Genomic DNA, 24,771 nt, shown 5'->3' on the forward strand with positions numbered 1-24,771 from the left:
TAGGAATATCAGTGATAAAGAGAAGGACTAGAGAGAAGAGTGAGAGGGGTAGAGGGCAAAGTGAGAGGGAAGGAAGGAAGGAAGGAAGGAAGGAAGGAAGGAAGGAAGAAAGAAGGAGGGAGGGAGGGAAGGGAGGAAGAGGGGAGAAGGAAGACATGGGGGAAGGGAGGAAGGGGAAAAAGACTGTCATCTATGTCTTCTGCTAGTTATTCAGTTTTCACTGTACTTTCTTGAATGGTGTATATGTAAACTTCACTTCTGTGATTTCAGTGTGCTCCTTGGAAATACTTTGTATTGAGGTTTTCTCTTTTATACTGTTGGTTTTGTATAGGTGGTACCCTGCAGAATGGTTTCAGAATTAACTCCTCTCACTCTTAATGAAAAAAAATCTCATCTCTAAAATTTGGTTCTGCTATTAAAGTAGGCATCCAGTTGAAAGTAAACCGGCTTGTTAAATGACTTTCATAGACCAACATTAAATATTACCACTTCAGCAAGATAAAATTTGAATATCAATATTGGTCAAGATTATCACACATCATGTAAGTTATAAATTTCTAACCCACTGAACCAAGTAATAAGTATTCAATTAGTAGCATGGTAGAAGGAGTTGATGAAAACCAGAGCTATTTTTGTTATCAGATGAGTGACTATTCTAAATGTTTTTCCTAAGGACAAAATGTGCTCCTCCATAATGGGATAAGAGCTACTCTAAAATGAGAAGTCGATCTCACTTGGATGCATTTTATTGGAAAACACTCACCAGAGGTCAATTCCTGCTCCAACTGGTTAGAGAACTAAGCAGACCGTGATATGTCATCACCAGATTCCATTCAAGGATTAATGGCTCCAAAGAACAAGATGCCTCTCTAAGTCTTCCTGTAATATTACACCCAAAAGTGACTTGTCCCACCATTCCAGTCCCTTGTGCACACCGAGGGTCAGAGGATGGCTTTTCATAAGTCTCAGAAGAACAGGGTACATGGATAATCCAGTACATGTTCTAAATCATCACTCTTAGTTCAGGCCAAGTCATAGCACTCATGGGACCAGCCAAAACAGAAGCTTGTCTGCCCTGAGGAGGTCAGGTAGCAAGAGATGGAATTTATTTAGAGCTATCTCTCACCACAAGTGAAGGCTGCAATGTCCCTAAAAAGATATTGTCTGATTCTGCTACTAATTAGGCTCAAGTGACCTTGAAAGTCTCAGGGATTTCTGTAACTCCTCCACTCCTATATAAAGGGCTGTAACAATGAGATTGTAGGCCAGTGCCCGTGACCTTCACAAATCAGAGCTGAGGAGTCAGGAGCAGGTCTGTGAAATTTACTCTCCTTTGTACCCCAGCAGGATATCAGCTCACCTGCAAATTCATCTTTAAGGTACAGTGTGTTGAACTTGTGTTGTCAGGTGTGGGATCAGCTCACATTTGGGGCTGGGAATTGAGACACACTCCTTATACGTTTGTCTTTTTTTGGCCACTTGGGCTCATTTTCTCTCTACTTTGAACACCTACCTTGCACCAGTTTGGGAATAGATTTAGACAGAGGCTTTCCATGTCTGATTTCTATGTGTTAACAATGCACGAATTTCAAGTTAAATAGTATATTTTAAAAAAGAGAGAAATCTGTGCTGATCTCACAGAGTAAATCTCTCTTAAGATTAAACAAAATGTAGAATATATCTCATATTGATTGATGGATAACTTAGTCCCAAGGAAACATTCACCATAGCTCCCCAAACCATGGAGGCTTCTTGGAAAACTGGCAGTCAGAAGGATTAATCTTTAATTTTGGGTTTTCATTTGACTGAGTAAATTGGGATTTATGAGATTAAACTGCAGAATTTTCTTTCATTTTAGTTTCTATGATTGGCCATCATGTAATGCCCTGAAAAGATGTAGCTCTTCTTTAGATAGACATAAGTACATGATCCTCACACGAAGTCAAGGTTTAATAAATGATATTTGATTAAAGTGATATTTATTTAAAAGGATTTTCATTAAGTGTAAATTAATCTATAAAGTAAATTTAAGAATTGCCATTGGAATTATGACTTTTCAAACTAGTAATGAATTACTGCCAATAAAACTAACCCTCTCTATAGATATAAACTTTAGTTTAAAAAAAAAAACTTTTGCTGTAAGGAATACAGAGAAATAGAACTGTTCATTTATCAGAGAATAGCTCCTTTTTGCTAAAGGTCTAATTATTGATATTTGCCCTTCACTTGTATGCAAGGCAATCAGGTATTCTTTCTCATCTGGGAGTGAAGAAACTGAAATACAAAGCCCCTGTACTGTTGAAGGCACAGATTATTCCATTGAACTTGATGCTGATGGATTTCCCTATTAGAGCCAGAGGGAATGTCAAAGAACCTCCATTCACAGATCTAAAATAAATCTAAAATAAAATCTAAAATAAAATCTAAAATCTTTGCCAAATCTAAAATAAAAAAGAAATATTTTAAACAGAATATGACACTCATAAAATAATACACATTTAAACATATATAAGAAATAACTATATGGTTAATAATAATATAGTTGAAATAACATAAGCTAAATACCATCCAAAGAAAATAGGAGAAACAGAAATTTTAACTGGCCATTTCAACATATCCACTATTAGAACTTTGAGCATTTCTTTTTCTTATCTCAAACTATTTTAGAACAAAATATCAAAACAATTCTTTTTAGCACAAGAATGCAATAAAACCGGTTAAAATTTATGTTTGTTTGAATGATGAGTACTTTTTACGTTTGAAACATAATTTCATTGAAGCACATACTGACTGTATATCAGCATACCATGATTTGCTTATTCATTAATTCAGCAAATATTTTTTAAGTGCCAACTACTTTCCATGGTCTGTCTTGGGGTGGCACATCTAGGTATGGTCTCCTAAGTACAAGACCAAAAGCTGTGCTTTGCCTTTTCACAAAGAACTGAATGCATTGGTCTTTTCTGCCCTAGTGGAGACTAGAAGTACTTCTTTATTTTTTTTAAAATATTTTTTTATGTTTATTTATTTATTTTTTGAGTGAGAGCAAGCCAGGGAAGCACAGGAGAAGAGAGAGAAATCTCAGCAGGTTCCGTGTGTCAGTGCAGAGCCCCATGTGGGGCTTGAACTCACGAACTGTGAGATCATGACCTGAGCCAAAATCAAGAGTTGGACACTTAACCTACTCAGCCACCTAGCTGCCCCTGGAAGTACTTTTTTTTTTTTCTTAATGTTTATTCATTTTTGAGATAGAGACAGAGCATGAGCGGGGGAGGGGCAGAGAGTGAGGGATACATAGAATCTGAAGCAGGCTCCAGGCTCTGAGCTGTCAGCACAGAGGCAACGCAGGGCTCAAACTCATGGTCCTGGCTGTGAGATCATGACCTGAGCCGAAGTCAGACACTCAACTGACTAAGCCACCCAGGCGCCCCGGAATTACTTCTTTAGAAGAGGGCGTTGGGGCACCTGGGTGGCTCAGTCTGTTAAGTATCTGACTTCGGCTCAGGTCATGATCTCACAGTTCATGAGTTTGAGCCCTGTCCCAGGCTGCGTGCTGACAGCTCCGAGAGCCTGCTTTGAATTCTGTGTCTCCCTCTCTCTCTGCCCCTCCCCCACTCTCTCTCTCTCTCTCTCTCTCTCAAAATAAATAACCATTAAAATTTTTTTTAAAAAAATGAAGAAAGAAAGAGGGCCTCTAAGTCCATAAATATTCCAACACTCATGTAACTGCAGAGGGCAATATTATACACTCAACATATGAACAGAAGTTTATGCTCTACATATACTTATATATATGAACAAAATGTATGATTCACTGCAATTTTTATTACTAGATCCAGACAAGAATTAATTTAAATGTCCATCAATACAAGAATGATTAAATAAATCATGGAATATCCCTAAAAAATGGGGACTGTAAAAAGCAAGGTGGGCTAGTAAGGAAATATTTTCTTAAGTGAAAAAGCAAACTTCAGAACCATGCATGCAGTATGGTCCTATTTGCAAAAAAGAAAATGTTATATACACATATGCATGTGTGGTAAGGTCCCCTCCCTAAAGAAAGAAAGAAAAAAAAAAAACCTCAAGGCAACCTGGCTATGAGCATACGTGACAACACCCCTCACAACCTTGTAACATGAGACCACTTAATCAGATTGCATGTTTGTGGGTTACCATATATGGGAGACAAAGAAGTAGAAAATGTATAAAAAACTACACCACGTGGCATTCCAGGCTCAGTTCTTCGGGTATGAACCCAACTGAGCCGAGCTGACACAAATAAAGTTGCTTCTTGGAAAGAAAATCCTCAGTATCACGACTCTCTGTGCAAGAATCCTGCTACACATATGCACATAGGCTTTCATGAAAATGGAAATATCATCATTAACAGTGGATATCTTCAGGAAGTATAGCTGGCTGCAATGAGGAAGGAGGAGAAAGACTTTTCATTTTGTATCCTTCAGTACTTTTTTGAAGTGTTCTGCTATGTACATGTACTATATTTACATTTTTTTAAATGCAGTCTTAAAAGACCATCTTTGTTAATTGTGTAAAACTTTGTAATCCATTGGCCAAATTATTTGGGAGATTTCCTGCTGAGAAATATTGAATAAATTATGTGATGCAGTAATTATCATACATGTCCCCAACTACATGGACCATCACAACAAAAGGTAACAAAGAAAAAACACTGTCCTACAATATCCAGGGAGAAAAAGGAAAGTGAATGCACCTCTAAGTCTCCATATTTCTCCTCTCAAGTGTCCTATTTTCTTCAGTACTGTCACCAAGTGTGCCAGCAGTGTTTGCTTTCGTTGTCAGCTCTGCTGCTCCCTGTCCCTCCTCCCACTCCAAACTTCCTGCTGACTTTGTGCATTTCGACACAGCCGCCTCTCACACCTCTTGAGTTTCCAATGAATTATGCTTTATTGCTCACAATATTTTATTCTCACTCAACAGGACAATAGAAATGATAAAGGTGGATTTGTTCCAGACATTCCATTTGCTAAAAATTAAAAAAAAAAAAAAAGTTTCTGGAAAGAATGATTTAGAGAAGTTGGAATCTAGTTAGAGCCCGCTCTTTCTGTTCAGAAAAAAACAATAAAAATAACTAGTGACAGTCAGCCACTGGGCTGGGATTTTTGGTAAAGGCAGGGAGGAGAGAAACAATATTTTAGCAAAATTTTGTATTTTAACCAACTTACCTTTCAAAGTTTTTAATAGGAATAGAATATAAAATTTGCTAAAGAAGCTATCATTTTTAGATCAAAATTCTTTGGGGATTTTTAATTGACCAGATGAGTGGTGTCAGCACAAAAAAATTATAGGCGCTTTGTCTATTGGACAAGCAAGTCTAAAATGCACCCTGTGAAGGGTACCCTATCAAGCAGGCTCCTTGCTTCAGAGTAGTTTAGAGCCCCGTTAATGGGACAAGAGTATGGCGATCTAGCTCCTACTCCCAATTCAGCCGGGTGTGGAAGCTCTCCATTGTTTCAAAGGATTTGGGAAGACACAAACCCAGGGACCTGTGGGATGAGTTTAATGGCTTCTCAGTTCCCTTCCAGCCCCAATTAGGTGATCAAATGGAACCACCTAGAGGTGACCAATATAAACCTGCAGTGGTTAACAGTGACCTGGGAGGTGGAGGAGGCTACATTCTGTTTTGGTTTGTTTTGCAAGGTTTTATTTTAACTTTACACATGTCCAGGGTATGTTTGTTTTGGAATCGAAAACATAGCTACATGGCTCATGGGGAACTCAGGTTTTCCCTGTTAGTCCCTATAGGGTTCAAAGACTGGTGACCAAAGGCCAAATCCATCAACAGACATATTCTGATGTTTCATACAATACTTTAAAACATCTTAAATTCATTACTAACTTTTTAAAATAAGGAGATTATATGCATTTTTAAAAAATCAAGATTTCCAGCTTCTCTTGGAAAGCTCAAATATCTGGTAACACTGGGAACGTGTTCCACTGGCAAGTCAGTTGGAGCTGAGTAGGTCCTTCAAATGGACCATACGTTCTAGAATTGGCCACAGGGAGCGGCCAGTGTTCTAAGCAGAGTGTTCTAAACACATCTGGACCACACAGGCTTCTGAATCTGTGGCCTTTGATTTGTAGGTAATCAACATTAATTTATAGATATAAACTAGACAACCCAGGATTTTGTTAAGCATGTACTGTGTCAGTTACTATTTACCACAGCAGCTTTTTCAGTTGAAATTCATTAACTTTGTGAAAATACATATGGTTTTATTTTACAGATGAGAAAACAGACTTATTTCTGTTGTTGGGTAAGTAACTTGCCCGTATGGGATGCAGGGGTCTCCTAACTCCTAGTGCAAACTGTTTTCATGACACAGGTAGGGCTGTGCTCCATGACACTGTTGGCTCTGATAGGATTCCTTTGTGTGCATTGAAAACACTCCTCAGCAAAGAATGGTCCATAACTGTCCACAACTGTCCATAGTGTCAAATGTATGCTCTTGTATAAAGGCCTTTTTTTTTTTTTACTTTTTATTTTGAAGTCATTTTGGATTTAGACAGAGTTACAAGCTTGTCACCCAGTTTACTCTAATGTCAACATCTTAAATAAACAGATACCCTTATCAAAACTATGAAATTAACGTTTGTATAATAAAATTAACTGCAGACTTTATTTGGATTTCTTTAGTTTTTCCACTAATGTCCTTTTTTTTCTGTTTGAGGATCCAATCTAGGATACTACATTGCATTTATGTGGTAGATGATAGATAGATAGATAGATAGATACATACATACATACATACAGATAGATAATAATAGATAGATGATAGATAGATCATATATTTACATTACAATGTCTCCTTAGTCTCCAATATGTGACAACTTTTCAATATTTCCTTGCCTTTTGTAACCTTGACACTTTTAATGAGTCGTGGTCAGGTATTTTGTAGAATGTTCTCAAATTTTAATTTATCTGCAGTATTTTCATGAATAGATAATTTTCTGGTGTTAGGAGAGGTATACCACAGAGGCAATGTGCGCCTCTGTCAAACCATATCAGGGGCATATAATATCAACATTGCTCATTACCAGTGATGTGCACCTTGATCACATGGGTAGATTGGTGCTTTTTTTCTCCACTGTAAAGTTACTATTTTCACTTTAGTCACCGAGTCATGCCAGATGCAAGGAGAGGAGAATTCAGCTCTACCTGTGGTCATATGTTAAAACCACCACAATCGTGGGGCACCTGGCTGGCTCAGTCAGTTAAGCGTCAGACTTCGGCTCAGGTCATAATCTCCCGGTTCGTGAGTTCAATCCCCACGTCAGGCTCTATGCTGATGGCTCAGACCCTGGAGCCTGTTTCAGATTCTGTGTCTCCCTCTCTCTCTGACCCTCCCCCGTTCATGCCCTGTCTCTCTCTGTCTCAAAAATAAATAAACGTTAAAAAAATTTTTTTAAATAAATAAATAAATAAATAAAATAAAACCACCACAATAGTTAGTTAATTTGGGGAGGAATATTTTTGAGGCTATGCAAATATCTTGTCTTCAAAGTTTCATCTGCTAATTTTACTATTCATTAATAGATCCTGCCTGTAGCAATTATTATTACTGTGGTGTTCTCATGGTGATTTTCTATTCCCCTCTTTCCTTCTACATTTAATTCATCAGAATTCTCCTGAAAAGAATAATTGTCCCTTCTCCCTCATTTATTTTTTTCAATAATGTATACCAGTTTGGATTCACTCTTTGGATTGTAACTAATATGAGGTTATATATATTTGTTGCTTTGTAATTGAGGGTTCTTCCAGGGTACCTGGGTGGCTCAGTCAGTTAATGGTCCGACTTTGGCTCAGGTCATGATCTGGCAGCTTGGGAGTTTGAGCCTCACATCAGGCTCTCCACTCTTAGTGCACAGCCTGCTTTGGATCCTCTGTCTTCTTTTCTCTATGCCCTACCCCCGACCCCAAAGATAAATAAACATTTTTTAAAATGTAATTGAGAGCTTTTTCAAGTTGCCTCCTCAGTTTCTTGGAATGGCTCCATCTATTTTTTACTTTCTTACTTTTTGGCATTATAAAATACTCAGTACAGGGGCGCCTGGGTGGCTCACTCGTTTAGTGTCTGACTTCAGCTCAGGTCATGATCTCACAGGTCTTGGGTTTGAGCCCCACATCGGGCTCTCTGCTGTCAGCACAGAGCCCACCTTGGATCCTCTGTCTACCTCTCTCTTTGCCTTCCTGCCTCATGCTGTCTCTCTCCTTCTCTCAAAAATAAACACTAAAAAAAAAAAAATTAAAAAAATAGTACAAAAAACTTTAAAAGGTAAAGTGTGTGTAGGGATTATTTACAGAGCTTAGTGATCTGAATAAGAAGTTGGGAATAAATGTGAGAGAAGAAAGCTAAATAGCAATTTTTCTCTTGAAAAGAGAGAAAATTAATTTTTATTTTTTTAACTTTTTATTTGGAAATAATTTCAAGATTGTGGAACATTACAAAATAGTTCAAAGAATTCCCGTATAACTTTAACTCAGGTATTCCTATCACCACCCTGTTTGCTTTACTATTTGTTTTACCTATCTACCTATTTTTTTCTGAACTTTTTGAGAATTAGTTGACTCATGAGCCTTCACCTCTAGCTAACTCAGTGGGTACTTCCTAAGAAGTCATTCTCTTCCATAATCACAGCACAGGTGTTAACTGCAAGAAATTTAACACTGATATGATCATGTTATTGTCCATATTCCAATTTTGTCCATTGATTCAATATTGACCTTTATAGCATTTTGAAATTTGATCAACTAACTATATTGATGTTCCTGATCTTACTGGCCCTCATCTCCAGCTGGCTGCCCAGAGCTCTCTCCTCCGCAAGCTGCTGTCTGCTCTAGTTACCAAGGCTCCTGACCAAGCCCACAGGGACTCTCAGAACTGACAGTGTAGGTTGGACCTGGGTGGATCCAAGCAATATTCTTGAAGAGCATCTTGGGGTAATTATATCTCATGATGATAGACACTAATTAGTCCCTTTTTTTTTTTTTTTTTTTGGAAGGTAAACTTTTCCCTAAATGACTGGGGAAAGTGGTTCAAACTGTGGGAGGTGATGACAGGATCTTTGGAGTCAGACAGAGTAGTTTTAGAGCTCAGCTCTGGCATTTACTGGTTCTGAGATTTGGACAAGAACTTAAACCTTCTAAGCCTGGCTTCTTGTCTGTTGTCTGGGGAAATAATACCTACTTCCCAGAGCTATTGATATCATTAAATGAGATAATTTTCAAGATCTCATTAGCAACTGCAAAACATGATTCATTGCTCATCGTTACTAATACATGATGTCAGCACCCAATGAGTAAATAGACCAGGAACTGTGAAATCGACAGGTCTGGGCTTGATCTCTGGCTATCCCCCTTGTTACCTCTGGAACTAGGGGAAAGTCACTTAACCTCTCAGATTCACTTCCTCATCCTCAAATAAGGGAATAATAAAATCTAGCACAATATGTTGAGAATTAAATAACATTTGGTACTGTACTCAATGTGGGTTGCTAATATGAATATAAATGATGATGATAATGAGCATTTTTCCATAGACCAGATATTATGTTCAATGCATTGGTTGGTAATCTCATTTAATTCATAGAAAAATCCATTTTTTTAACATGAGAAATTTAAGCTTTAGAAAGGTTATGTAAGTTTCCCAAGATCACATGGACTCAAAGCCCCTTCTTTATTTATTTAATTATTAGTTACTTGAATAACAATTGTTGGTCTCCCCTTTTAATGACTTATTGTCATCCCAGTTAATTCAGACAAACCCCACAGAACACAACAGGGCTGAGTTATTATGGACACATTCAATACAAGTATTTTTTTTCTTACATATCTTCTTTTAGTTAAAATTTCCAACTACTCAAGAACTCACTCATACTGCCCCAGGTGGCTTTTTATTTCACCTGCGCCTTTTCTTAAGACCCAAATATCACACTGTGGGCAAAATCTGAAGTGGCTTTGAAGGATATTTATTGGAGGAAAAGCTGTAGAGAGAGACTCAAGACTTAAATTCAAATAACCCGACTGGATTTTGGAAGGCAAGTTAAAAAAAAAAAAGTTTTTTCTGAAAAGATGCTACACTGAGGAGAACTACTTTCACATAATCCTCCAAATTCCATATGCGAAGGAGGAGAGGAGAAGAAAACTCATTCCACTCTCTGTTCAGTGGGGTCTAAAGATGGAATGGGAAGAGAAACTCATCAAAGCATCTTAGGCCTATAATCAGCTGCTGTCATCTTAGCAACTGGACCTAGAAACATCATTCCTAAAGATATTTTCACTGAAGGTGGAAAAAGACCACCTGAGAGGAAATGGGCTGGTGTCTGTGTTCCCCAGTAGCTATAGAGGCAGAATCTCCAGATGACAGAACCAGCATTTGGCAGAATGGTAAGAAGAAGGTTACATTTTACTATGTACTGGTATAGGAGGAATCAGTGCCCTGTGTGTGTGTTTGTTTTAGTCCTTATCATGACACATATAAAACTGATAACAGTGGGCACCTCTGACAAGGTATAAGAAAGGAGAAAGGAAGTTTGTCATAGTGCAATAAGCCTGGAATAATCTTGAAAAAAAAGTTAATCTAGTTCTGCCTTGATAAAGAATTGATGACTTGCACATTGCTTAGAACAAACTTAACCAGATGCGTGCTTCTCATGTGACCCAGTTCTTCCCAGGATCTATCGTCTTTCTGGCTGGCTGACTGGCTGGGTAGTGTGACAGTGGCAAGCACAGGCTTTGAAGCTGGGTAGGGTTTCAATCTCAGCTCCATCACCATGGAAGTGACCTTGGGCATCAATGACCTTGGGCAATGGCTTGCCTCTTTGTACCTCCTCTGTCAAATGTGGATAAGAATAAGATTGTGAGAGTTGAATGCAAGATGTAAAGCACTTTAAAGAGTGAAGCGTATTCAGTTAGTATTCAATAAAGCCAGAGATCACAGATAAGCAGCCCACCAGCCAGTAGGTGAATGTGTGGCAGCAAGTTTAATGGCGCATTGGTGGGGGGAGGCCTACTGCATCCTTGGACTCACTTCCACTCTTTGTTGTCTCGTAAGGGCTGAGTATCCATTGCCAATACCCTATTGTCTATTTTAAAAAGAAATAACTCTCTGTATTCAGGGGTTTTTTAAATCAGAATTAGAGATACAAAAATGATAAATGCAGTGAATCTGATATATATTTTTAAAGGAGGCGAAGCAGATACCATTCCTAAGTGTTAATTATGAAAATACCCAGAATAACTCATTTATGTGAACTTCTGGCCACTAGAGTTATCTAAATTTGCTCCTCCCGAATTCTGAGCCATGGGGGGTGAATAATAACACAGCTCTCTGAGTATTAAGAAAAAGAAATTATCCTATATTCTTAGAGAATATGTTCTCTATATTCTTAGAGAATCTCAGGATTAGAGTGGGACCAAAAATAAATCAGAAGCACTCAACGCTCACTTGAGAAGCCTATTCCTCTCCAATCTGCACCTATAGTGAGAAGAAAGCAGCAAACTAAAATTAAGAAAGGATGAATGTAAAGATCCAAACTTGGATTTATAAAAGAAAAAAAATCACTTGCACAAGAATAGAAGGAAGACACTTGAGTTTGAAAAGTCCCTCAGTAAAAAATAGGAACTTAATCTCAAAATCTTTAAAAGTGACTCAGGAGATTTCAGGTAATTGACAGGTTTGTGTGTCCTCACATTCCATAGTATTTTTATTTTGTGACTATAAAAGCAGTACCAAACTGTCCCACAGGAGATCACAGAGGCTTTCTCTTCTTCCTGATCCCACTCAGAACAACTTGGGAAAGTAATGTCTTTTCACCCTCATTGGAGCATCTATAGGGCAGCACCATATACATAGGGCATATAGTGGGTGATTTTCTCTGCCTGGACCAGCTACAAGTGCAGAGAGAGTAACCGTCAGTGCTTAGGTTTCTCATCAATACTCCCAGGGAAAAATAGACTTTTTAAATTTTCTGTTCCCTGCCTTATTTATATACATTCTTAAACATATTGGGCATCACTCAGTGAATATGATTATAGGATCTGGCCACAAAGATCCCCAAATATAACATCTTAAGTGATGTAAGAGTGAAACTCATCACCAAGAGCTTTTGCTAAAGGCTTCTCTGTATGCAGTCCAACACTGGACCTCAGACAAGAAGGGAAGCATCTTATCCCTGAGATCTAAGGAGTTCTAATTCTGACAGCCCAGCAACAGATAAATAAACCTTAAATACATGCTGAGTCAATAAGGAGCAAAGCATTTAATATCATGCATAAACTAAAGACAACAAAAACTTATTTAGGTGGTAGTTCAAATTCAGTTAACACTTTTGATCTCTTACCAGGGATAGGACAACAGATTGTGAGCTCCCCAAAGACAAGCACGTACTGGGTTGGTATATGAACATTTAGGGAGTGAATGGCAATATATTTGGCACTTTCATCCATATTACCACATTTCATCTCCACTTTGTGGATGATAGAACTGGGTCTCAGAACACATGAAGGGCTTATTGCCCAAAGTCACAATAGTGACAACAGTCCTGCCCTCTTATTCAGCTCCCTGGCCATCCTGGCTGTCAGGGCATGGCCACCAGGGAAGGTGACTGAGGTAGGACTGCAGTTGTGTTGGCAGGCAGGACAGCTGTCTCCACACATCCCCTAGTCGGCGAAGCAAGGCTTGGTGAAGAGTTCCAATCCTAGTTGCTTCGGGGATGACAGCAAGAGAGACTGGCCAATAAGGACAGTATCCCATGCTCAGGTGCAGAGGCAGGAAAGGGGCTACACAGAGAAACTCAGTAGGAAGGAAACCAGCAGAGAGAAAGTAAAATAGTTCAAGATGCCCTGCAGGGAGAGCACAGGGAAGAGGTTTTAAGAAAGCTAAAGAAAAAAACCATAGTGCCAAAGCTGCAGATAGAGAATTCATCCCTTAAGAAGGGCAATGAGGGAACCCTCAGACTGCATCAAGGAAGCCATCCTTCTTTCAGCCAGCACAGTGTTCTGTGCTTGAATGAGGTGTCTCTACAGATGACCACAGTGCCCATTGCTTTCTGTTGTGCAGATCCAATAGCTTTACTCCTTTACGACACCTGCCTGTTCACTGAGAGTATCTAAATTTATGATTCTTGAAGTCTTCTCAAAGATCACAACCCTTTGGAGGGAACAAGAAGTAGAGGCAGCATGCATCAGATCCTTCAGATCCTGCTGCCTGATTTCCTTGGGTCTCACTTTGATTTAATTTATTCCTTGAGTGTATGAACACCACACTGCTTACAACTGCTTCTCTTAACCTAGCTCATAATTATGCAACTACAATGTTTGCTAGAATAAATCTTCCTTCCATATCCAAACCACACCTTTTTCCCAAATTGGGTAAATGTGAAATGACAGGATGATGTGAGCAGTCTGTGTGCCTGCATAGGCCTCTTTCTTTTTTTTTTTTAATGAAAAAGTCTTTAGAATAAAATGTTAATTGTAAATTTCAAGAAAAGAAAAAAATTCCAGTGAGTACCTATTTGGCCAAACTATCTTTTCTCTGAATACCAGATATCTAATATGAACTTGAAATGTTTAGGAGCATTTTGTAATAAAGGAGTGTGTGTATAAGTCATGCATTATTACTCTTGGTATACTTAAGTTACATGTTTGCATCAATGCCTTATTCCCTGCTCAAAGCAAGCACTATTTTCTTATCTAGCATTTATACAGGCAGAATCATGTAAGGAAAATAAGAAAATTTAAGACACCTCCGCAGCTTGAACTAAATCTATAGGAAACTAACTGCTATAGGTGAGGGCAGGGTAACTATGGCTTCATGTGTGGAAGTAAGAGATGGTTGGGGCCATAGACTCAGGATTGGTTGACATGCTTAGAGCAGACCTTTTGTTACCTCTAAGAAAAGGCTAGCTCTGGGCCTTTCCATGGCCAGCAAGCTTCTTATGATGTCAAAACATCATAAAATATAGAAAATTCAAGACATGATTAATTTATCTACTCATTCAGTCTTGCCACCACCTACTCTAGTTCTATGAGTTCTGATGTATATTTTTAACAAGTCTTTCAATGTTGAGTGACTAAGAATTTCTTCAAATTCTGTGCACTGAATCCATTAGCCTGGGGGAGAAAATAAGTGGAAAATAAGCTCTTAGTAGATGGAGTCTGTGCTACCTCCAGGCCAGAACTTCAGAACTCAAGCAGGGCTCAGACAGAATCCGGAGAGGCTCTCTCAGGCACAACACAAACCTCCTGAGACTACAGAAGGCAAATATATTTGAGCACATCCCCTACTCAGAAAGTACAAAAATCGCCTTCCAGACCCTCCCTCAGCATCTGAGATAGTTCAGAGGGGCCATTGGCAATTCCAGGCCAGCTTTTTTTAGAAAAAAATTAGCTTGACAAGGGTCATTTAATTTAATGAAGAATAACTGAGCACCTATTTTTTGTTCCAAGGTATCAAAAACAATGGCAAAACAGTAAGGTCCAGGTCCTTCCTAATCTCCAGCCAGAGCTAGAGCCAGAGCTCTTGTCTGAGCCAGTGCTCATCAGACGGATCTTTTCTGCAGTCCTTTGCATCTACCTGCCTGTCAAGCAGGCAGAGACGGATCTTTTCTGTAGTCCACTGCATTTAGCTCCCTGCCAGAGCCACTAAGATCTGGAAAATGGGCAATGTTCACATAAAAACTAAACCCTTTTTAGCATTAAACATGTGCACTTTCACGGGACACACACACACACACATGCCACACGAGCTTGCTCTGTATATGGCCATCTCCAGATATAGTGGCCATTTCTTGTGATGAGAATCTCAGAGCCAAAAGTACCCACTTTGAAGATGGACAGACGTAGGTTCAAAGTCCCACTCTACCACGTTCAGTTATGAGGTTAGAGGCAAATTCTATTTCTCAGTTTCCTCATCTGAACAATGAGTGTAGAATCACCCACCTCCAAGAGTTGTAGGGAGAATCAAATGCAAGTGTGTATAGAAGGCCTATCACACATTATGTGCTCAACAAATAGTAGAGGTTATTGTTATTCTGTGAGGAAAGATGGAAAGAGCTTAACATTTGTTGATTGCATATTTGCCATGTTTAGAGCTTCTGCGTGTATCATCTCATTTTATATACATATACACACAACTGTGAAGTAACTGTCAAGACTTCTTTCTTTAAGTTAAAATCACAACTATCATAAAAATAAAATGAACAAGAAATAAATTAAATAAATAAATAATAATAAATTAGTCAAATATTTTATTTAATTTATTAATTAATGGGAAAACTAGTAAGGTATCACAACTAATTCAAAAAGAATTTAAAAAAAACATACAGATGTAGGATATCAAGAATACTGAAATGAATTAGAAGTAGATTAAAATTGCTTGGTATCCACACAACTATCAGTTGCATTCCCCTGGACAAAACTTATTTGACTCTTTATGTTCAAGAATCATTTGCATTACTATATTTTTTCTATAATTTCAGAGTTGTAAAATAGCTCAAAGACAATAAAATGGGTAGGCCCCTGGTAGAAGAAGATAATCTTTACGGGTTATTAGACACCTTTTTTGTTTTTGTTCATTTCAAAATTTTTGTATTATATTTTCTGACAGAACCATTATTATTCCCATTTGCAGTTGAGAAAACAAATCATAGTGACTATGTAATTTGTCTACAGTCACAAAAAGTGTAAACAGAAGGGTCTAGATTTAAACTCACCTTTCATCACTCCAAAATTAGAATGGCTCTGGGATTTCTTTTTCTTTTATTTTTCAGGGGATGAACAATCAATATATCCGTCGGGAAGTCTTCTGCTGTGAAACATGTCACGAACTCAAAAGCTTCTGGGAAAAAGAAATTAGCAAACAGACTTGTTACAGGGAACTGGAGGAAGACCGTCAGGGAAGGAGCGCCCTGAGAAAGTATGTGGATTATTTCTCTACTATTTTTTAAATTAGATTTCTATAGAAATACACCAGATTGTGAATATGAGAGACTGAGTTCTATTCATTATTACTGTTCTAAGAATGCAAATGTTCAGTATGGTATGGTAATGTCAGTGCAGCCATGAGAATAAAGGAAAACAAGACTTGGATGAAGATTATATTCACAGGTATCAGAGAAAGGGTCACCACATACTATTTAGGGCCACAGGGGAAGCAAAAGACAGAAGCATGGGGAACATCTAAGCCAGAGTTTTTATTGGAGTTCCTGAGCAAAAGGCAAGGCAGAGCAAACAGTTTAGCACTGTCTAGTTTGAGTAATTCCAGAGGGCTCTGGCTATAGATGTGCTCTCTAGTTGTATGGAACCTAGCCCTGGGGTGATTTGGGGCAGGGAAAATATGGCTTCACCATGTGGAAGTTAGAGGTGATTGGGGCCATAGACTTAGGATTGGTTGACATGCTCACAGCAGGCCTTTGTTACCTCTAAGAAAAGGCTAGCTCTGGGCCTTTCCATGGCCAGCAAGGTTCTTACGATGTCAAAACATCATAGCATATAGAAAACTCAAGACATGATTAATTCATCTACTCATTTAGTCTTGTCACCACATTTACCAGGGTTTCCAAATCTAGCATTATTGCCATTTAGGGCCAGATAATGCTTTGGGGTCAGGGGGCTATCCTGTGCTTTGTAAGATGTTTATCAACATCCCTCAAAACATTACATTCCAGTAGGACTCCCATTCCCATTGTAACAACAAAAAATATTTCCTGATGTTACCAAATATCCCCTCAAGGGCAAAGCCACCTCTGATTGAGAACCAGTGACTCATAAATAAGGTTGAGCCTTTTTTGTATATAAACAAAAATGAAGTTCTATTATTTATATCTTGATAAACTGAAAAAAATCTTTCCCCCACCTTGCCTCTGTTGTAATCCCCAGCACATGAGGTACACTAAATTTAAGTCAACAGAACAGAACTATGAGAGATCTCACATTTGGGAAGATACATATTAATATTCTTGGGGGAAGGGAAAGATGGTATTCCCCTCTTTGGCAAGTAAACTTGTTGTTCTAGCCAAAGGAACCTGTGGAGAGGAGAACATATCCTTATGTGAGAAGACATGTGTCACATGTGTCAACATCACTTTGAAAAAAAGAGCCAGCACCTGCTCTCACATGTGCAGAGCCTTGGAGCAGACAGATCAACTCAACTTTTCAGAGACTATCTGGGTTCTCTGTCCCTAAAATGTGAACAGCTCAGTCAAGTCGTCTATTTTGCTAAGACACCCACTCACAAGTGGAGTGGCAGCTAAATATTCTGCTGGCCAGCGAGGCACTATGTCTCCATGTTTCTGAACATGCTAAGCTGAAAACATGTGTAGTTCACATGTGTTGAACCAACATCAACTTCTAAAAATCTTGATTAACGCCTGAGGGGAAATAACTTCTCTCCTAGCCAAAGAAGAGCTCTGCCACCATTCCAGCTACATTCCTATTTATCCAGCAAGCAAAATCAGGCTTTTCTAGATGCTAGAAGAGTCACACACTAGAGCATCCAGTCCTGGAGATTCCAGGAGAGTGAGGAAAATCAGTTGTGTGGTTCATGCCATCTTCTGCCCCCAAGTCCTGGCCCACAAACCAGGGAGCCAGATCCCATCATGAACCCTATACCGCATCTTCCCGTCCAGAACCCTCAAGGTATGGGATTAAAAGCATAATTTGTGATATCATTTTATTTTTGCCAAAATACATACACAGTCTACCTGTATATACAAGAAAAACATTAAAAGAAAATATGCTGATACTGAGTGATTAGTTTTGATTGGCAGAATGGCAGCTTTTGTGTGTATGAGCTCTCCTAGCTTCTCCAAAGGTTCTACAACGATACTGTGCCATTTCTAATTAGGCAAAATGAAGTTATAAAAAAGGCAACTGATTGCAAATGGTCCATAGAACAAATGAATTTACAAATAATTAAACAATTTTGTTTAAAATGTTAAAATACATGTTTAAACAAATCATTCTCCAGATTCCCATGTGCCTCAGAAATGACCCCCCTTCCAAGTGGGTGCAGTTTTCTCTCCCCTCTATAACCAAGAGAATAAATCTTCAAAATGTGCTCATCATGAAACATTTCATCATTGTGTCCCACAAATAAATGTTAAAGAATTGGACAGAGGCTCTGCATTGAAAATCTTAAGGCGTGAGGAAGTAGAGGCAGCTTCCTATGGTTTGTTTGCTCCTCTGTTGTGGAGTCTCATTAACCAGAGCTATTTCCCTTGTCAGCTGTGAAAAAAAGACCCAAAACCTAGTGGTTTTGTTATTATTTTTGTTAAATATCTCAGATTTATTTTCATACCAAGAGCAGAACATTGGAATATTTGTTTAAATCCTGCTGATCTGAGAAAATAGTTTGAAACAGAGTAAGAGTGTACCTTCCAACATACACTTGCAGACCAGCGAATATCATAAACCCTGAAGTCCCTATCCTGTCCCTGTGGCCTTTATCTCCCATACTCCACTATACATAAGTACACTGGACACACATACATAATACTCAGGCTCTTTTTTGATTCTACTCTCCACTTATAAAGGCAAATTCAAGCCTCTGAACAATACAGAAATATTCAGAGTGAACACTAAAAGACAAAAACCCTAAAAGTTCCCACCAACACCTTTGCTGATAGAACAAAATCAATATTGCTTTATGTTCTTCTCGGCAGATCTGACTAGCAAGACTTGTGGCAAAGCAGGGTAGAGTGGAAACAGGTGTTTCACCATGGACATGCTTGTTAGCACACTCTCCTGCAGGTTCACTGACAGAGGAATTCAGCCAGAGCTGCAGAGAATCAATTTATCCTGGCAACTGGTGCGTCTAGCAGAGGCCTTGGAGGCGAGATCATGAGGCGAGATGAGGGACCTCAGAACTGGAAAGCCCCTTACTCTCTCTGACAATGGCCAGAAAGAAGCAACACAACAGGAATACGGGTGGTCCACAGAGAAATTGAAAACTGTTTGCAAATAACTGATGGAGACAATCTGAGGAAAATCAAATGCAGTGTAGGTACTAGGACTAAACCTCCTGGTTTGTTGGGGCAGTCCAGGTGTACGTCTATCATTTTGTTACAGTTATGGATCATAATTTCCCTTTTTATTTTAAAAGTATCTCCATTTAGGGGCACGTGGGTGGCTCAGTCAGTTAAGCATCTGACTCTTGATTTCTGCTCGTCATGATCTCACAGTTCATGAGTTCGAGTCCCTCATCGGGCCTGTACTGAAAGTGTGCAGCCTGCTTGGGATTCTCTCTCTCTCCCTCTCTATCTTCCCTTTCAGCACTCTCTCTCTCTCTCTCAAAATAAATAAACTTTAAAAGTGGGGTGCCTGGGTGGCTCAGTTGGTTAAGCATCTGACTTCGGCTCAGGTCATGATCTCAGGGTTCACGGATTTGAGCCCCACATCAGGCTTTGTGCCGACAGCAAGGAGGCTGTTTTGGATTTTCTGTCTCCCTCTCTCTTTCCCTCCCCTTCTCATTCTCTCTCTCTCTCTCAAATAAGTAAATAAACAAATAAAATAAATGTTAAAAAAACTTAAAAAAAAAGTACTTCAGTTTAGATGATAAATTATATGGACACCTAAGTCTAAATGATCAGCCTGTAATTATAACTGAGAAGTTAAGGAGAGTCATCAGAAGGTGATATAGGTCCAACTTCCAGGAAAGAGAAAGGGAAGGAAGTGGATGCTCCCCACAGCAGCAACTCTGAGCGGTGCATTTTTACACCCATCATACCCAAGAAAAGTTAAAGCCCCTTTAATTAATGAATGTATCCACATTATATTAAAAAGTCCATTGAGTTCCATGAAATACACAGACTGCAGTCCTTATTAGTGAGCTTTAAAAGATCTCAGTGACAAGTCATGTACATTTGGAGGAAGATTCAGTTATAGAAACTTTCAGAGATGCTTATAACAAGACAGCAGTTTGGTTACAAATTAAGATGCATACTTAACAAGTATAATGGAAAATATAGCTTATGAAAATTACAATAGGTGATATCAACAGGTCATATAAGTTCAATAAATCATCACTTCTTTTTTTTTTATTTTAAAGTTTATTTATTTATTTTGAGAGAAAGAGCACAAGCAGGGTAGGGGCAGAGTGAGAGGGAGAAAGAAGATCTCAAGCAGGCTCCTCACTGTCAGCACAGAGCCACGGACCCACGAACTGGTAAATCACGACCTGAGCTGAAATCAAGAGTCACCGACCCTTAACCAACTGAGCCACGCAGGCACCCCAGAAAATCATCACTTCTTAGATAAACCATGCAAGGACCTCTGAGGCAGTTGCCTGCTTATGAGAGAGAAGCCATTCTATGTTTTATCTCATCTTTCAAAGAAGCAAACTGTATTTTTATGTCCATTACCTTAATTTAATCTAAGGTAGAGTGAGGGTAGGTCTTATTATTATTCTCCATAACCCTCACTCTTCTCTCAATATTTCAGCTTTCGATCTTTGGTTGCTAATGTAGCTAAGCAACAACTACACCTAACAACAGGATGACACTCCAGATTCTTTCCATTCTTTCCTGGGCCCATAAGTGAGCAGAGTTTTAAGTGAGAACTTTCCAGAAGCCAACTTAGTAATAGGTGCCTGGAGCCTTCAAAATATTTATACCCTCTAAATTACTGGTCTCCAGGAATCCCTCTGAGGAAAATAGGTATATGAAAAGAGTAATAAGTATTATCATTACTCATTTTAGGGTTATTTGTAAGAGTGAAAAAATTAAGATTGAATCCAACTTTTTAAAATTCTTTATTATATAGTCTGATCTTCCTGCGTTAAGCATGCATTACTTTGCATTAGCATTGTTATGAAATGAATTGTGTACCTTCACACATTCAGAGTGTGACTGTATTTTGAGATAAGGACTTTAAAGAGGTGACTTGGTTAAAATGAGACCTTTAGCGTGGGCCCTAATCCAATCTGACTGATGTCCTTTAAAAAAGAGGAGATTAGGATGCCCAAAGGGATACCAGGTATGCACACACACCAGAGAAAAGGTCACATGAGAGTGAAGCAAGAAGGCTATCTGCAAGCAAAGGAGAGAGGCTTTGGGAGAAACCAAATCTACTGACACCTTGATCTTGGACTTCCAGCCTCCAAAGTTGGGACCAAATAAATTTCTGTTGTTGAAGACCCCCATTCTGTAGCATTTTGTTATGGCAACTCTATCAAACTAATGAAAGCATTTACCCAATCTTTTCATTGTGGTTGTTTTTATTCTTATGAAACTAACACAAGCACATTTTTTTTTTAATTCAAGCATCACAAAAGAATATATAGTTAGAAGGGAGTTCCTTCTTACTTGGGCTCCTAGACTTGCTGTCTAGGGAAAGCTGACATCAACAGTTTCTTGTATATCTTTCCCAAAAACTTCAAAATGAATAATCAAATAAATATGTGTGCTATATTTTTATGCAAGATGAGACTATACTTCTGCACCTTGCTTTTTTAAATTACTTGGAAGTTTTTCAATATCAGCACATTCAGTTCTTCTTTAATGTTTTCCATTACAATGATGTTAACAATTAATTTAACCAATCACATCAAAGAACACTTAGGTTGTTTTTTGTTTTCTGGCTTCACAAACAATGTTGTAATAAGAATACTTGCACATACATTTTTGCATACATGGACAAAAATTATGGGATATGTTCATAAAAATTAAAAAGTCAAAAGATGAGTTGGTTTTTTTTGGTTTTTTTGGTTTTTAAAATTTTGATAGCTCTTGATTTCTTGTCTTGCAGAGAAGTTGTATTCATTTAAACTCCCACCCTGAGTATGGGAGTGCCAGGTGGAAAGATTGCTCACGCTGTGTATTGTCAAACTCTTAATCACTATTAATCTGATGGGTGAAAATAGCATCTCACTGTTTTAAACTGAATTTAATTAATTATAAGTTTGGTTGAGATCTTTTTATATGTATAGGAAACAACTGGATTTCTTCTTCTGGTACAGCCAATTTATATCCTCTGCCCATCTTACTGTAGATTTTTTCTTAATTGATTTATAAGCACCATGCACTTCTTTTCATGTATGTACAGTTCTATGAGTTTTGACAGGTGCTTAGAGTCATATAATTACCACAATCAAGATATGACATGGTTCTGTCACTCTGAAAAATCCCCTCATGCTGTTCCTTTATGGTCATTTCCTCTGCCAGCTTCCAGCCCCTGGCAACCACTGATGTGTTCTCCATCCCTATGATTTTGCTTTTTCCAGAGTGTAATAAATGAAAAATATAGTATGTATTCTTTTCAGTCTGACGTTTTTCACTCAGCAAAATGTATTTGGGATTAATTCTTGTTTTGTGTGTGTCAGCTGACTATTCCTTATCATTCTGTTATATGGATGTATCACAGTTTGGTGATCCACTCCCACTTGAAGGACATTTAGGTTACTTATGGTTTTTGATGATTTGAATGAAACTGCTGTAAACATTGACATACAGATTTCTGTGGAACACAAGTTTCCATTCTCTCGAGTCAGTACCCAAGACTGAGATTGCTGGGTCATATGGTAAATGCCAAACTATTTTCCCAAATTACTGTTCTATTTGGCATTTCCACAGCAATGTAAGAGACTTTCAGTTACTCAGCATCCTGACCAACACTTTATCTGCATTTAGTTGTAAGGGTTTTTTTTAATTTTGTTGGAGTTTTTTTGATGGAGTGGGTTGAGGGGGGACATTGTTTATTTGTTTTCCTTTGTGTGTGTGTGGTCATTCTATGAGGTTAGTGATAACTTATTGTGTTTTAATTTGCATTTTCCTAATTATGTTAAGCATTACTTTTATGTGCTTATTTGCCATCCATACAACTTCTTTGGTAAAATATCTGTTCAAATTTTTTACCCACTACATTATTTTCTTATCATTCAGTTTGAACTTTATATATTCTAGAAACAAGTCCCTTAACAGATATGTGATTTGCAAATATTTTCTCCATTTATGGTTTGCCTTTTATTCTCTTTACAGTATCATTCATAGAGCAAATTTTTAATTTTGATACCCCCAAATATTCTTTTTTCTATGAATCATGCTTTTTGTGTTGTATCTAAGAATTTTTTTTCCCTAATCCAAGGGAAATAATGAATATGTTATTTTGTGGGGTTATCTTCTAGAAGCCTTAGCTGACAGCAGGATTCTTGCATAGAAACTAGTGACACCTTTCTGGCCTTTCTTCCCAGGAAGCAACTTTATTCATGCCAACATGGTCTCAGTTGGGTTCCTACTAGAAAAATTGAGCCTCGAATGCCACCTAGTGTAGCCTTTTATTAATTTTCTACTTCTTTGTCTCCCATATATGGGTAATGTAAAGACATAATCTGATTGGCTGGTCTCATGTTACAGAGTCATGAGGGATATCACATACACATATAGCCAGGTTGCCTTCCCTTATCTAGAGGTCTTTTCATACAACATTTCTTAGGGAGGGGACTCTACCACATTGTCTTACATTTTATATTTAGGTCTGTGATCCATTTTGAGTTCATTTTGTATAAGATGTGGAGTATAGACTAAAGTCCATTTTTTGAATATAAACGTATGATGCTCCAGCATGATTTGTTTTAAAAAAAATATCCTCTCTCCATTGAGCTGCTTTTGCCTCTTGTCAAGAATCAATTGGCTGTATTTGCACATACTTATTTCTAGATTCTATTCTGTTCCACTGATTTATTTGCTCTTTCATCAGTGCCATACTGTCTTGCCATACTTGTCACAGAATCAAGTAATGTGAGTCCTCCAGCTTTCTTCTTCAAAATTGTTTTGGCTAATCTACTTCTTTTGCCTTGACATATAAAGTTTATCAATATCTACCAAAAGGTCCTTCTGGGATTTTGTTTGACATTATATTGAATCAATTTAGGAAGGAATAAATTATAAAAGCACATATTCATAGACTTTGCTCATTTATCTATTGATTTCTTCATTAATTTGTAAAAGCCATGTGTTTCTCAAAAATATTTGTTAGAAGGAAAAACAAAAGACTTCAATTGGACCATCAGATGTGGAGGTAAAAGCAGTAAGCATTTGTATTTTTCCTCTCCTCAGGCTCAGAGAAGAATGGAAGCAGAGACTGGAGAAAAGGCTACAGATGCTGGACAATCCTGATGAGAAGAAAAAGCAGACAAATACGGTGGGCTGAGAGCCTCCTGCTTCATCCACTTCAAAGATAACAAGCCACCAAGGGCACTCTTCTAGGAGAAAAATCTAACACCCAAGTTATGTTGATTTACTAAGCAGGACACTCTCTATTTGCTTTCCAATTTGTAAGGGATTTACATGTGAAAACTCCCCCCAGTGCTAATGGGAGTCATTATCCAACTCAATCCTCTCTGCCATGGACAGGGTGACCGCCAGTGGGACAGGGAAGCTCAGGTTATTTAATATAAAAAGCTCTTAGAATTAGCACTCCCCGGGTTTCAATGATCCATGTAGTGTAATTTATTTCCACATTTTCTTTTCATTTTGAAATCTGAATGTTTGATCTATCTTACCAAAGGCGATGATCTGGATGGGAATTTGGCTTCCCTGGGTCTTCTAGAAAAACAGAGTCAATCTTTTCTTCCTGTCACTGCTTTTTGCGAATATAGCTATTATTATGAAAATAACTGGTAAACAATACAGTTTGAAAATGAACTGAACTAATTATTTTTCCTTTCTCTTCATATGAATTCTTTTCTCATAAACATCTTTAACTAGAAACATGCAATGAAAATAAAATAATGCTTA

The 24,771-nt window shown here is 38.1% G+C and overlaps 1 protein-coding gene and 1 long non-coding RNA gene across 2 annotated transcripts in view; one reads left to right on the forward strand and one right to left on the reverse strand.

The window, feature by feature from the left end:
* Positions 1-1,281: 1,281 nt before the first annotated feature.
* Positions 1,282-24,329, forward strand: FAM240B (family with sequence similarity 240 member B). The gene is made up of 3 exons (XM_040450173.1): positions 1,282-1,379; positions 15,811-15,956; positions 24,091-24,329. The coding sequence occupies exons 2-3, from the start codon at positions 15,814-15,816 to the stop codon at positions 24,182-24,184; spliced, it is 237 nt and encodes a 78-aa protein (XP_040306107.1). The 5' UTR covers positions 1,282-1,379; positions 15,811-15,813; the 3' UTR covers positions 24,185-24,329.
* LOC121014159 (uncharacterized) overlaps positions 15,782-24,771 on the reverse strand; it is a 34,195-nt gene continuing 25,205 nt past the window's right edge. Inside the window, exon 4 of the long non-coding RNA XR_005783062.1 lies at positions 15,782-15,878. This is a non-coding gene — a long non-coding RNA (uncharacterized LOC121014159). The remainder of the gene's footprint in view (positions 15,879-24,771) is intronic.

This window comes from Herpailurus yagouaroundi, unplaced genomic scaffold (assembly GCF_014898765.1).
Source record: "Herpailurus yagouaroundi ecotype Mexico unplaced genomic scaffold, PumYag 201, whole genome shotgun sequence".
Lineage (NCBI taxonomy): Eukaryota > Metazoa > Chordata > Mammalia > Carnivora > Felidae > Herpailurus > Herpailurus yagouaroundi.